This window comes from Gymnoscopelus microlampas, assembly GCF_963454915.1.
Source record: "Gymnoscopelus microlampas genome assembly, chromosome: 9".
Taxonomy (NCBI): domain Eukaryota; kingdom Metazoa; phylum Chordata; class Actinopteri; order Myctophiformes; family Myctophidae; genus Gymnoscopelus; species Gymnoscopelus microlampas.
In genome coordinates this window covers 25,586,496-25,601,046 of record NC_139946.1, presented here as the reverse complement: position 1 = coordinate 25,601,046, position 14,551 = coordinate 25,586,496, and the positions used below count along the sequence as shown (strand labels likewise).

Below are 14,551 nucleotides of genomic sequence, written 5' to 3'. Positions count from 1 at the left end.
TCCAAGAGTGTAAAAATGGACCCAAATGGACCTGTATTTGGGTAAATGTTTTACATACTCTGACTTAAATTAACAGAGGATTTTTCTCTGCATTATTACAGACCAAACTGACAGGGCGGCCATAGCTGAATGGGTAGAGAGGCCGTCTGGGACACAGAGGGTCCCCAGTTCGCTTCCTGGCCCCGGCCATCTGTCGAAGTGTCCCTGAGCAAGACACTTAACCCCCAACTGCCCCCCCTCGAGTGCTCACCATAACCATCTGAGCAACCATTAGCTGGGTGAAGCTGAAACTGACTCTCTCTCCTTTTCAATTCCTTTATCATGAAGTAATGCTACTTAACGTTAATTTATTTCACAGATTTTAAAAATGTATTAACATGAACTATAACATAATCCCAAACATGTAGCGGTGGCATAATGATAATAATAATAATACAAATAAATATTGATGTGTGAGACATAGCGGCTATACTGCTGATGTTTCATGGTAATTGTAGCCCTCTGATGCAATGATAGCTTTCCATTTGGAAAAGAGCAGAAAGCCCATTTGAGTGCGAGGCCCTCGGGGCCTTAATGAATTTCCAATGAATTTCTCCAGCAGCAGATTGTGGATCATGTGATGATTGCAGCGCGGTGCGGCTGCCTGTCACACTGCTGTGTAATCACCTCCACTGACCTGGGGCCAGCTGGAAACTAAAAGTGTTACATTTCACTGAGAGGCTGTAATGAACACATTCTTCAATATGGTAGGCTAAGGGCAAGAAGACACACACATGTGAGCGTGTGTGTGCGTGTGTGTGTGTGTGTCTGTGTCTGTGTCTGTGTCTGTGTGTGTGTGTGTGTGTGTGTGTGTGTGTGTGTGTGTGTGTGTGTGTGTGTGTGTGTGTGCATGCGTGTGTGTGTGTGTGTGTGCGAGCGTGCGTGCGCGCGTGTGTGGGTCTGTGTTGTGTGTGCCTGCATGCGTGAGTGTTTGTGTGCGTGTGACGTGTGTGCAGGCGTGTGTGTTTGTGTGTGTGAATGTACGTGCATGCTTGTGTGTGTGTGTGTGTGTGTGTGTGTGTGTGCGTGTGTGCGTGCGTGCGTGCGTGCGTGCGTGCGTGCGTGCGTGCGTGCGTGCGTGTGTGTGCGTGTGTGTGCGTGTTTGCCTGTGCGTGCAGACAGAGTGTGTACCTGTGTGAGCTGTTGTGTTTTGTGATGACGTGGTCCGTGGCGTTCCTCAGCTCGTGGCCCATGAAGCTCCAGGTGGCGCTGTGCGGTTCGGGGTACGCCTCCATCTCCACGCTCAGAGACAGGCTCTCCCCCGAACGCACGCGGATGGTGTTGTTCTCCGGCGGGGTGAGGTGGATGAAGCCCTGGGCTGTCAAATGAAAAGGTTGACAGCTTTTTAATTAAGCGGGAAAATAGCCGATCTACAAGCTCACAACACATCACATTTGCGACATGTTTGATCTTATATATGGGCTATTTTAGCTATTTTCGAAACATTTCGACAACAAGGCTTCTAGTCCTTATAATCTTTAATCATGTTATTCAAACAAGCACACAGCAAAAGTGTGTGTCATACACAAAGTGTCTGTGTGATAAAGTCTCTGTCACACACACACTTAACATATATTTGATCTTTTTACTCTTACTTTCACTCTTATTCTTATACCCACTCTTTTACAACTGGTGTAAACTCGTGATATGACATTAAACTGAAGATGTGTTGAGTGAGTTGAGAGTTCATTAAGTTCAGAGACAGCTCAATATTATTGTACTGTATTATGTATGCACTATGTACAATATTGTACTGGCAAGTACTGTAAATGCAAATACAGCAAGCACAATAATCTTGGTGCATGTCGACGGCTCGGGAAAAAACAGATGAGGATAACAGGAACTCATCTAGGCTGCAAACATTCCATTGCATGACAGCAATACAATACCATACGCTTCTAAATGTATACATCCATCATTCCATATCTCTGTGCATCAGGGGAGCTTGATTTCCAGGATTTGTATCTCACCGTAAACATCCAGCCACACCGACTCCACGGTGGTGCCCTTCTCGTTCTGCGCCTCGCAGCTGTAGCGGCCGGAGTCGTAGCCGATGACGGAGTCAATGCGGAGCCTGCCGCTGCGCACGTGAGTGAAGGGCTCCGTCAGGATGCGCGAGTTGCTGTCAACCTTTGCTGGTTGCTGTGGATACCAGACGGCACCCTGTCAACGCCCAGAGATCTCTAGAGATTAACCCTGTCTGCGTGCCCGCCCTGGCCAAGTACTTTCAGCAGAACACAAACATGCTGGGGTGTGGGGGCACACACACACACACACATGGCATGCATACATACATACGGCGACATGAACTCTGACTGAGCTATCGCAATTCTGGGTCAGGAGAGAGATAAACTTTCATGCATAGCTCTGCATATGACTGCAGTGCATTCCTATAGCAGTGATTCTCAAACTGACCCCCAGTTATATGCATTAGGCAGGATGCTTTAGTTTTTTTAAAATCTCTGGGACCCCAATCTACACTGTAACATCCTCAGTTTTAATCTGAGAGTGTACAAATGGAACCAAATGGACCCGTAACAACCTGTAACTTTTCCATTTGTCTCTCTCTACATCGTCCTCTGACGAGCCCTCCATCGGCTTTTCCAGTCATCTCCATTCTCCATACGTTTGTGCACAAAGAGTTACAGACCTATAAGGGTTCATTTTGTTCCTAAATGTCAATTATTTAGCTGGGGACAACCAGGACCCCTCTCAAGGACCCCTGGGGGTCCGTGGACCCCACGTTGAGAAGCAGTGACTTACAGTACAGACAATCAGCTGTCACGGCTCTGTACTGTGCTGTCACTCCAGGTCACTGTACTGAAGCCCCCTGAAACTCCCCTGGCTGGGAGAGGATATCAATATCTGATGTCACAATAAGTATCCATTAACAGCAGTTAGTGGTACTTTTGTTTATTTGTTTATATGCCAAAAACCTTTGATCCAAATCAATGGATCAAAAAACTTGGCACTAGCGCTCACAAAATAATTGCAGGAAATAATGCAAAATGTTTGTTTGCGGCTTTGATGCAGGATTTTTTGTAAGTATTAGTACATTAAGGCGTTATGCATATTAAGGAAAATATAAAGTATATCTGGAAATGATTTGATGGAATATAACTTTATGCTGTGCTGAGCCACTCAAAGTGCTTGCCAGTGTGAACGTTGTGACATCTCACTTGGTCTGGAAAGTTCATGATCATGTGAGTTTCGACAGTCTGTTAACCACTTTAACCTTGCCATCCCAATCTTGGACATGTCATTATAGGCAAACATTTCCTTTTTAAATAGCGGAAACAGCTGTACAAGTATAAATTATAAGTATTACATATCAGAGAATTGGGGGTTATGAAAGCTTGGGGCTTAAGTGGTTTAAGAGCAGACCAAAAAGTATTTGAGTTTCAAAAGAGCTTTGATAGTTTCTCCCAGCGTGTGCTAATAGTTTGTCTCAAATGTACAACATGATTTTCCCCTTTAACCGTGACCCAATACCATGCTCCCTGCCTGGATATCTCCTAAATGCATTGGGAGTTTGATTTACATATTTGACTTTGTGTCCAGGCAAAAAGACTAGCCTGTGGATGAAATCACATGGAAGAATATGCAGTTCAAAAAGTGAAAACCTTCACTTTTTGACTAATATCTCTATATCCCATAACCCCCAGGCATTCCTGTTCAAATCTTTCACAATGACTCCCACTGTAGGATTTTCCTGTGGCGTTTTTGTTTTGAAATAAAAAAATGATTCACTGTAAACTTTGTGTCCTAATCTTTCACCGGTATCTTTGGATATTGTTTATCTCTCAGCGACTAGCCTCTGACGCAGACGAACCTGGATCTCAACCCTTTAGGCCCTAGAAACTTTGTTGTACCACAAATAGCTAATTATTTTTATGACGTTTAACCCATTAAGACCTCGAGGCTGATTCTAATGCCTTCTAAATCAGTAGTTCTCAAACTTTTTCATGTCAAGGACCCCCAAATTGATTTGGCCGCGGACCCCACCTGAAAATGTAGCAGATGTGCAAGCTCGCAGACGCACTGAGCTTGTAGATCTGCTATTTTTGAATAACCAATGTGTAAATGGATAAAGTGTTTAAAATTATGTTTTAAACACTATGTTAACTGCTTTTGCTGGGGACCCCCTGGAACACCCTCCCCCCCAAGGACCCCACTTTGAGAACCACTGCTATAAACTTTGTTTAAACAGAGGAAAAAGCCGATCTATGTAGATGTGGCTGAGGGCCAGCGTAGAGGGAAAGGAGAAAAGGTTCTCACCGAGCCAGGAGGGACAGAAAACGTCAGCTTGATTTCACCGTTGACGTTGGCGGTGCTGCAGGCAATGGAGAGTCTCTGGCCCTCCGTCAGGATCAGCCTTTTGGGGGCCTGTAACTCAAGGACAGGTGGGCCATCGGGTACTGTCAGGGGAAAATGTATATTTCCCATCAGTCCAGTGCACACAGGGTACATCAGAGGGCTAATTATACAGTATTACCTTTATCCAAAGCGTTTTTTACAGTGTGCATTATATTCACCCATACACACACACACACACACACACACACACACACACACACACACACACACACACACACACACACACACACACACACACACACACACACACACACACACAGTGGAGGAAACCATGCAAGGCACCAACCTGCTCATCAGGAGCAGTTAGGGGTTCAGTGTCTTGCTCAAGGACACTTCGACAATAACCCAGGGCAGGGCATCAAACCGGGAACCTTCTGATTGACAAGCAGCCAATCTATATCCTGAGACACTGCCGCGGCCCCAGATGCACACACACGCACACGCACCCACACACACAAGCACCCACACACACACGCACACACACAAAACATACACTTTTACCTGGTCTCACTGTCAGTTCGTAGGGGTGTGATTTGACATGGGTCCCTCCCAGCTTGGCCGTGCACACATAACAACCCTCGTAGGACTTTTGCGTGTGGTGGATAACGATGCCTTTCTCCAGGCTGGCAGTGTACTGCAGACCGGCGGCCAGGGCTCCGCCCTTACACGTCTCCAGGCGCAGGTTGACTAGACCTGGGTCGGTTGCCAGGCATGAAATGGAAGCGCCGTCTCCTACTCGAGCCAAGATGCTGGTCACCATTGATTTTCTGAAGGCATTGTCGGGATCTGCCAAAAAGATTGTTTATTGTTTTTTAAACCTAACATCAAATGTTGCATGTTGTGAAGACACATAAAACACAATGTGTGCAGGATAATGTTACATAATTAGCATACGAAATGGGATAATTTGCCAAAACGCAATAACTCCCTTACAGTGCCGTATTTCCTTGGACATGACTTGATTTAATTTTGACTTCCAGAAAGAGAATTGTGCAAATCAGTGCTTCTCAAAGTGGGGTCTGGGGACCCCCAGGGGTACTTGAGGGGCTTCCAGGATGTCAATAGCTAAATTAATTTATAAAAGCATCAAAGATAGTTTAACCACCATATTTTATACTTCTGTGATTTGAAAATAGCCGATCTACAAGCTCACAACACGTCACAATTCAATGCGTTTTGAGCTTGTAGATCTGCTAGTTTAGGGGAAAAAAATATTTCGCAAAGATCTCTTCAGAAGGGGGTTCGTGGCCAAATACAAATCAATTTGGGGGTCCTTGACATGAAAACATTTGAGAACCATTGGTGTAATTCACAATAAAACAGGGTTTACCTGAGTGCCTTTGTTAATTATCTCTCTCTGTCTCTCTGTCTCTCTCTCTGTCTCTCTCTCTCTCATTAACTCATTCACTGCCAGAATTATTTCTGGCCGCGTTTGAACACTGCCAAGATTTTTCATTGAAAAAAAAAAGTACTCAGGAGCCGAGATACAGAATTTTTAAGTTTTAAGTTAACAAGGAAGTGGATGGGAGTCTATATCTTCGAAAAATCATATCTCCTTGGTCTTTGGGTCAAAAATTTTTTTTTTTTTTTTTTTTTTTTTTTTTAATTTTTTAAAAAGTCGTTTTAGTCGTTCTTGGCAGGTATGGCTTATGGACAGAAGTCGTTTTAGTCGTTCTAGGCAGGAAATGAGTTAAGACACAGGCTAGGAGCTGTATCAACCAGTGTGCATTCATCAAGGTGGGGGTGCGACTAGAAATCCTAAGACCCCTGAGATCTGGACTCCTGGTCCCTCTAATAATATTAGTTATTATTTCACATTAGGTGTGCCTCTTCTCTGGACACTTTAAAATCCAGACTCAAAACACACCACGGCCTTTGAAGCCTTTTAAACCATTTTCCATGCCATGCATGCATGTACAGTATCTTGTTTACATTTGAACTTTAATGTTTTAACCTGTTATTTTCTGTTATATTTCATATTTGTATACTGCACAGCACTCTGGACAACAGAAATAAAATTGTGATATTAGTTCAACTGAAACATGAAAAATGGGGTGCACCGATAGCACGAGTACCAGCATTACCAATAGTACTGCTATGTTCTTTTCAGTTTCTAAAATGCAACAATTGCAACATTTGCATTTTAGGTTAAATGTATACTGAGCAGGATTAGCGCCTTTGAAGTGGCAGAGTCATATTATCCTAACATTATACTACTCAAGCATTACTTAAGGCCTAGTAGTTGTTTAACAACCAAATAGATTACAATGCACCCATCCCTTCAGGTTATTGGAATGATGTCACTTGTAAACACAGGACTTTGCACGTTGTTTTTACTGGTGAGGCTGAATGCCACACTGTGTGCACCTTTAAAATACTCACATACTCTATTACAAAATCTTCAACATTTTGGGCACAAGGAACTGAATCAAGGTGTGCATTCAAGACAAATAAAGTGGCTTTAGCCTGATGTCTCTGGTGTGCTCCGGGGCCAGTGTCTAGATCTTGGCACTCTGAACCGTTCAGGGTTTTTCCCCACTTAACGGCGCACCTGCAACAAGGTAGCCTACAGTTATGGCATTTGGCCAAAGACATCTGGTGACAGAGAGAAAAAACATGAGGAACCTCAATCAATTATTAAGCCTATTTCAGTCCAGATACTCACAATGAGACAAACCCGTTTTATAACAGATTTAGGGCACGGTCACACATACGATTAAGTAGCGTCAGCGTCCCGCTCACCCCCTTCCATTCTATAGGAGCAAGGGGGCACGTGGAGCGTCCGATTTCGGCATTTTGATGTGACGCTTTCAATGTGTCTGAAGTGTGGAGTTCAAACTGCAGTTCAACAATAAGAATGAAGCGCCGTGGGGTCCTCAGTTGGACCCACTTAGCAGGCACGTCGCATGAGGTTTTCTTTTAGTCAGCCAACCAATCCAACCTAAATAAAAAAAAACTACACACCAGAAAACATGGCACTGCCCAAAACCTGCAAAACATGGTTAATTGACGCGTCTGCCTCAGCATGTGGTCTGAATTAGCGCTTACCGGCTGTAATACACCATGTAAGACACACATCTTTGTCTGCAACGACACCTCAGTGGACTACAGCAGCCATTACTATTCACTGCCTCTGACAAATGACAGCGCAGCTTGTCTGCGTTTCCCTGCAGTCTGTTCCATCAACCTTCAATTCTTATTCTGTTTTTCTCTTGTCTCACACTCGCACGCACGCACGCACGCACACACGCACGCACACACGCACACGCACACGCACACGCACACGCACAGTCTTGATTATGCCCTATTTCACAAATAGCAAAAATAGCCAATCCACAAGCTCACAGTGCCTCACGACTCAAGTGTTTTTTTTAATATTACCTTTTTCTTCCACTAAATGTTCTGCATGTTTTTGTATTTATTTTTTAAATGATTACACTTACAAGGACATGCCCAAATAAATTGGGAATGTCAGGTTAAAATTCAACCCAATTCAACCATGTGGGCAGAGAAGAGCGGAGCGTGCCCCGAGAAAGCAAAACGCGTCGCTTAAACTAGTGGTTCTCCCCAGAAGAATTTATTAATACAGCATCACAATAATTTTAACCACTTTATCCATATGATTTTATACATTGGATATTAAAAAATTGCTGATATACAAGCTGACAGCGCGTCACTTCGTGCTGCGCTGCGAGCTTGTACATCTGCTATTTTTGAACATTTAAAAATAATATTGGAACATTTTGACTTTTGTACACAAAACCTTTTTGTGCCAGGGACTTCTGGGGGTTCCTGGCACAAAACATTTTCAGGTGGGGTCCTCCTTGGCATGGAGACGTTTGAGAACCATAGGTTAAACTGTACCTTTGACGTAGACGTAGACGGAGCTCTGCTCCCTGGAGCTCTCCTCCAGGCAGATGTAACGGCCCATGTGGACGGGCTGGGCCCGGTGGATGTGCATCACCGACAGCCCGGCGCTCCGCTGCTCCCCGCGCACCTTCAGCTTGTCCTCCCGCAGCCATTGCACCGCCTGCTGGCCCAGGCAGCGCAGGGTCACCGGGCCGTTGAGCGGGATGACCAGGTGGGGCCCGCTGGGCACGATACTGGGCCTGGTGCTGCCTGCAACGTGACCATGAATACAAAGAATACCATCAGAGCCTGTTTTGATCAGTATTTTGTTAAAAAAAAGTGTTGGAAGCTATTTGAAAAATGTATAAATGAATAGCAAAAGAAAACATAAATAGATACACAAACCACTTTTTTTTACCACCTAAGCCCTATTTAAATTCAGTCTTTTCAAAAATTGCAGATCTACAAGCTCACACAGAGATGCGTTGTGAACTTGAAATTGGGACATACTGTATCAGCTACATAATAATTGCTGATATCGATGTCGGCAAAAAGGCCAAATAATGGCCGATCTCTCAACCCAATTCATCTAGATTACATGCTGGGAAATGGATTTCACCACAACTTCACCACAACACACTTTGCAAACGTATGGCCTAAAAGTGTGGTTCTCAAATGTGGGGTCAAGACCCAAAATCAGCCACAAAAAGCTCTCACAGGGTCGCTGACGAAGGTCCACAGAGGAACATGGTGTTTTTGATATGTTGCTTCCTGACCTCGTGGTCAACACATAACTGTGTGACAGCTGGCCTCAACCATGACAAGCGAGTTATTGCTGGGATTTTAATAAGTAAAATATTTTTACTGCTCTGGACTTTATGCAGCTGAATTGCTTCTGGAAAGGACAAACAATTTATCTTGGCCATGGGATAATTTAATGCGCTCTTCAAAGAAACTGTGCTGAAGCACCAAATGCTTTGGCAACTAAGAAAATACCCAAAACTAACATTCCTTCCAGCCCCTTCGGATTCTAATCGTTCTGGTTAGTGGTTCAAGACAACGAAATATCTTTCAGAAGCAGTGAAACCAGACCAGACAGCTTTGCAACACCAATCTGACGCTTAACAACTCTCAGTGCTCTAATGCAGTGGTTCTCAGACTTTTTCATGTCAAGGACCCCCAAATTTATTTGGCCACAGACCCCCATCTGAAACCTTAAGAGAAGGTTTGTGTTCTTAAAACGTCGCACAATTGTTCGAAGATTTTCAAGATCTTTCGAAAATAACCGATCTAGAAGCTCTCAACGCCTCGCATTATGACATGTTGTGAGCTTGTAGATAGTAGTATAAAATATGGTCAAAGTGGTTAAACTGATGCTGTATTAACTAATTTAGCTGGGGACCCCCTGGAACCCCCTGAAGGACCCCTGGAGGTCCCCTCAGTTTGAGAGCCACTGCTCTTATGAACTGCATGGTGCATAACGCTCATATCTCATGGCTGGTTCAAGCCTAGAAGGATAATTTACAATTTAGGCTTTTATTAGACGCTAAAGGACAACCCTGAACAGGACTTGAGTAGTCTAGAATTGCATTGGGTTTAAGTCTAAATTAACTTGTGCATGATTTACTGTGACAAGCAAACTTGACACATGATCGTAATTGAACCAAGCGGCCAGAGAATTCATGGAAGTTTTGGGGCTTGCATTTAAAACAAAAAATGACTAGTTCATACCTGGGGATGTGTGCAGTGCACCCCAACTACAGTACAGACTTGGATGTGGATGCGTGCACCACAACTCTGCACAGACTTGACAAAAAAATGATAATAATCTGCTTACATTTGGGGACATTCAGCTCCATCAGTCCCTGCCAATGCTAATGCTCAATGCCCATATGCAATTTGGAATCGATTGGCCAACCCATTGCGGAGGAACAATCAAAATGGATGCAGACAGATTCTTCTCTGTTTTATAGAAGGATATTCAACAAGCCAACTGGATGTTTGTCAGTTGGCTTGGGTGTAGCAGCTATTAGCCTAGAGGCTTAGGAGGGGTTGGCTGTACCTGAGCCCCCAGGTGGGACACAGCAAACAATAACCCTCCTCCACCACTTGCTGAGGAGCTTTTTGGCAAGGCACTTAACCCCAATTACTCAACTCAGTTGCTTTATTCAGCAAAGAGATTTGGTATAGAGGGAAAGGGGAGGGGGCCAAGACAAGAATAGACCCCTGGGGTACCCTGGTCAACTTAAGTATATAGGGTTTAAGTGGTTAAAACCACCATTATGTTAATGGAGCTGCTTGTGTCAAAGAGTGCCTAATGTGGTTGTACATGGGAAGTATTGGGCAGATAACAAAGATGTGAGTGTGAATAATCATGTGCAAACAAATTGTCAGTGTTGATTTGACTCTACTAGAGGAAGAATAGACCAAAATGATTTTACTCTGCATGTGAATTGAACAGCTTGTGGTTGGAAAGAGCATGCATGATCAGAGAAGCTTCCCTGGACAGAGAAATGTGTACAAGTTCAAATTAGGTTAAGCATAAGTTAAATGAGATTCAAATTCCCCAAATACACAATGTTTAAATCAAGACAATCTTGATTGGGATTTAAATCTGAACTGGGTGTGACTTATACAGTTCTGGCACATAGGCTACAGTACAGTATAAGTCGAAAATATACTATACAGGCTTTGAAGTTCTCAGACAGTATAGCTTACAGTAGGCTATAGGGCTGCATGTTGAATCATGGATGTAGGAGTTTGACTTAAAGTGAATAGCCTATGACAAAATTATGGCGGAGACTTCTCAATATCTATTTGTTTTCAAATAAAATAAATGGCCACAGCTATTGCTAGGCCAACAGGCCAGTTAATAGTAGTTATAAATTACGTCCCTACATAAACAGGCTTAAGGCAAACTTCGTGAGCCTTGCTGCATCATGTGACAGAGGTAAGCCTGTGTACATAGCCTAGAGAAACACACTCAAATTACCTACTTTGGTAAACAGTCGAAAACCTCAAAATCATCAACAACCTCCATTAATATCTATATTAGAACAGGCTTTGTGTCGCATAATTGCAACAAACCATTGCGAATAATAGAAGAATAATGTCCACCTGCCGTCAAGGGACGAGAGGACCGTTTGCAACGGGAGCGCAGTGGGGCTTCATTTGGTTGGTTATGATTAGATTTGATTAGTTTCTCCTTAATAAATGCATTTCCATTCCATCCATTTAAATGGGGCAAACAAAGTAAATGCATGCTTTTAATTGCAGGCTAGTTGGAATTGGACAAAACATGCATAAAAGGCCATATGAGGACTTTAAACCTATGTGCATCGGCTACTTGAAAACAGCCGATCTACAAGCTCACAACACGTCCCGATGTGACCCGTTGTGAGCTTGTAGATCTGCTATTTTCAAAAACTCTTGCAATAAAACGTATGAATATTTTTGTTTGAAACATCCCATAAGTAGTAGGTCTATGCATTTAAAAAATGTAGACGTTCTTAAAACAGTAGCTGTCTGTCTTGTTGATGGACAGACAGACATATGAATGCATTCTGTTGGTTTTGGTACTTCCAGGTTAGGAAGAACTTGAAGGCTGATGTTAAAAACATGTGGAAGAAAATTGTTTATCTAAGATAGTTTGTCTCATTTGCATGCTTCCAGGGAACGCTCAGTATTTCCATACTGACGGTTGGCTTATCGGCGCATCTTTGAACTGAACCTCGAGGAAAAACCGCAGGAGTTGATGAGCGTAAAAAACAAGTGTGGATGACTCAAAGGCAAAGCAGTGTATAATTAATATATTTTAATGAATTGAAAGTGTTTTTTGGATTACTTTTCGCGTATGCAAGCTCTGAAGTTGCCCTCATAAAGATGAATTATTGAGAGGAGCGCAACTGGGCGCCGGTTCACCAAGATCCAGTTTCCTCTATTAGGTTTCACTGTGGTGGCTGAAGGCTGGCTTGCATGTTAGTCTATAGATTAAGATAAAAGCCAAATAATAATAATAATAATTCGAAATAAACAAATTATGCAGTGAATCCAGCGATACCTTTGCTTTAAAAAAAACGAGCATTGACATCCAGGTCTGTTTTGTCAAATTCAACGAGAAGTTTTTCAAATCAAGGAAAACACGACGAGACATTAATAAATGTCTCAATACGTCTGCAAAGCAACGAATTCTACAACCGATCAGGTCCGATCAATAGCCTATTATTCCCAGGATATTAGAACAAAGTTGAAAGCATGCAACAAGTTCCATAGCCTATTGGTACTCACGCAGCAAGTGTTTTTTTTTATTATTTGTATTACCTGGATGGAAGGTTAACTGCAGAAAAACAGTCAACAGTATCCAGTGGTATTCCATAGTTTATAATTCCATCGGTGTGGCTGTGATGGTGTCGCTATAGTGCCAGATCTCTCATTCATGTGACTGTTGTGAAGTTGACTGAGTGTATTCTGTGGGGCTGCGTTACATCCAAGGTCTTTAAAGGCACAGTGATGATGAGGATGATGATGCTCCTCTCCCCCAGTGGTGGAAAAAGTATTCACATTTACTGTAGGCTACTGCAATATACAAGTACAAGTCCGGAATTCAACATTTACTTGAGTGAAAGTACAAACGTGTTGGTATCAAGATGTACTTAAAGTAACAAAAAGTAAAGTAAAAAAAAACATTACCCACTTCAGCTTTACTATTTACATTTCAGCCATTTGAAAATAGCCGATCTGCTATTATCAAAAGATATACATACATTTTATACATTTGAAAACTTGTGAAATGGGACATTCTGCATAATGAGTAGGCTACTTTTACTTACTTAGTATATTTTGATACCAATACTTTTGTACTCAAGTACATTTTTAATTCCGGACTTTACTTATACTTATACTTTTTAGAGTATTTCTACATTGCGGTATTAATATTCTTACTTGAGTAAAAAATGTGAGTAGCCTACTTTTTCCACCAAATTGGCTTCGGAGAGGGCAGTGAGCCTGAGCGCACCGCGATTGCGTCATCTCAGTCAGCAATTATCATCATCAAGCCACACAAATTGACTTTCCGGCCACTTTTTAAATTGATAACTGAACATTGAGAAGTGACGATAGAATTATGAACAGTTGCTCTTGTTGTTGCTCGTAAATGTACAGTTTAATTATGGGTTTACCATTTGGGTAGGAGGATAGCTGCCTATACAAACTGAAAGATATGGCTGAGGCACATGCATGCGAGAGTTAACTATCTCATAAACTGCAAATGTCAGATATAATAAGTCATCTGATAACACTATCTAATAGACATTTGGACGCATTGTATAATGGTATACTGTACAGTATGCAATATCTGGCCATTGTGACACTTTGGAGCCAAGGAAGGAATTGAATGTGCCATTCCAAATTAATCAGGGTTTTCAAAATATTGAAAATTGTCAATGGTAATGTATATATATATATATATATATATATATATATATATATATATATATATATATATATATATATATATTTAAAAAATCTGTGTGTGTGTGTGTGTGTGTGTGTGTGTGTGTGTGTGTGTGTGTGTTAAAATGGTCAGGTGGGTCAGAAGGGCAGGTGGATTTTATCACCCACATGTGTTTGCATACACCTTCTGGGTAGGCCTACTTCACAAGAATTCCAAAATGCAAATACACAAGTGAGACTGATATGTAAAGTGGACAGACTCACAGAACCTATTTTGTAAACATTTCACCATACAAATGTAAATTGAAGAGAATAATACAGGGTAAAAAGTTCTCTTCAGGATACATCAATGCACTCTCAAACCAATGGAATGCACTCCAGGCTGAACAATCTGTGACTCATTACTTCATCCTACAAGCAGGTTGACTCATACCTGCTGAGGGTGTGTGTGTGTATGTATGTGTGTGTATGTGTATGTGTGTGTGTGTGTGTGTGTGTGTGTGTGTGTGTGTGTGTGTGTGTGTGTGTGTGTGTGTGTGTGTGTGTGCGTGTGCGTGTGCGTGTGCATGTGTATGTGTGTGCGCACGTGCATGCGCATGTGTGAGTGACTGCATGTGCGTGCGTGCGCGTGCATGCATGCATGCACGCTCGCGCACGTGTGTGTAACATGTTTAATTGCAAAATAGTACATTTTATTCAAAATGGGTCGTTTTCAAGTGTTTCATACAACATTGTTTCATACTTTGTTTTGTGCAAATGTGTTTATTATCCAAAATTAATAATCATCCCTAAACACTACACATATTGTCCAGAAACCCCCAAAAGCATAAATGTT

The 14,551-nt window shown here is 42.4% G+C and overlaps 1 protein-coding gene across 2 annotated transcripts in view; it reads right to left on the bottom strand.

The window, feature by feature from the left end:
* kita (KIT proto-oncogene, receptor tyrosine kinase a) overlaps positions 1-12,721 on the bottom strand; it is a 36,754-nt gene extending 24,033 nt beyond the window's left edge. The window contains exons 1-6 of one of the 2 annotated variants that reach the window (XM_084067918.1): positions 12,586-12,721; positions 8,281-8,535; positions 4,918-5,202; positions 4,318-4,457; positions 2,010-2,202; positions 1,171-1,357 (exon numbers count right to left, since the gene is read on the bottom strand). In XM_084067918.1, coding sequence (XP_083924044.1) covers positions 1,171-1,357; positions 2,010-2,202; positions 4,318-4,457; positions 4,918-5,202; positions 8,281-8,535; positions 12,586-12,640 — 1,115 coding nt within the window. In that variant the 5' untranslated portion in view covers positions 12,641-12,721. The remainder of the gene's footprint in view (positions 1-1,170; positions 1,358-2,009; positions 2,203-4,317; positions 4,458-4,917; positions 5,203-8,280; positions 8,536-12,585) is intronic. The other variant, XM_084067919.1, reaches the window with a different exon arrangement.
* Positions 12,722-14,551: the final 1,830 nt, after the last annotated feature.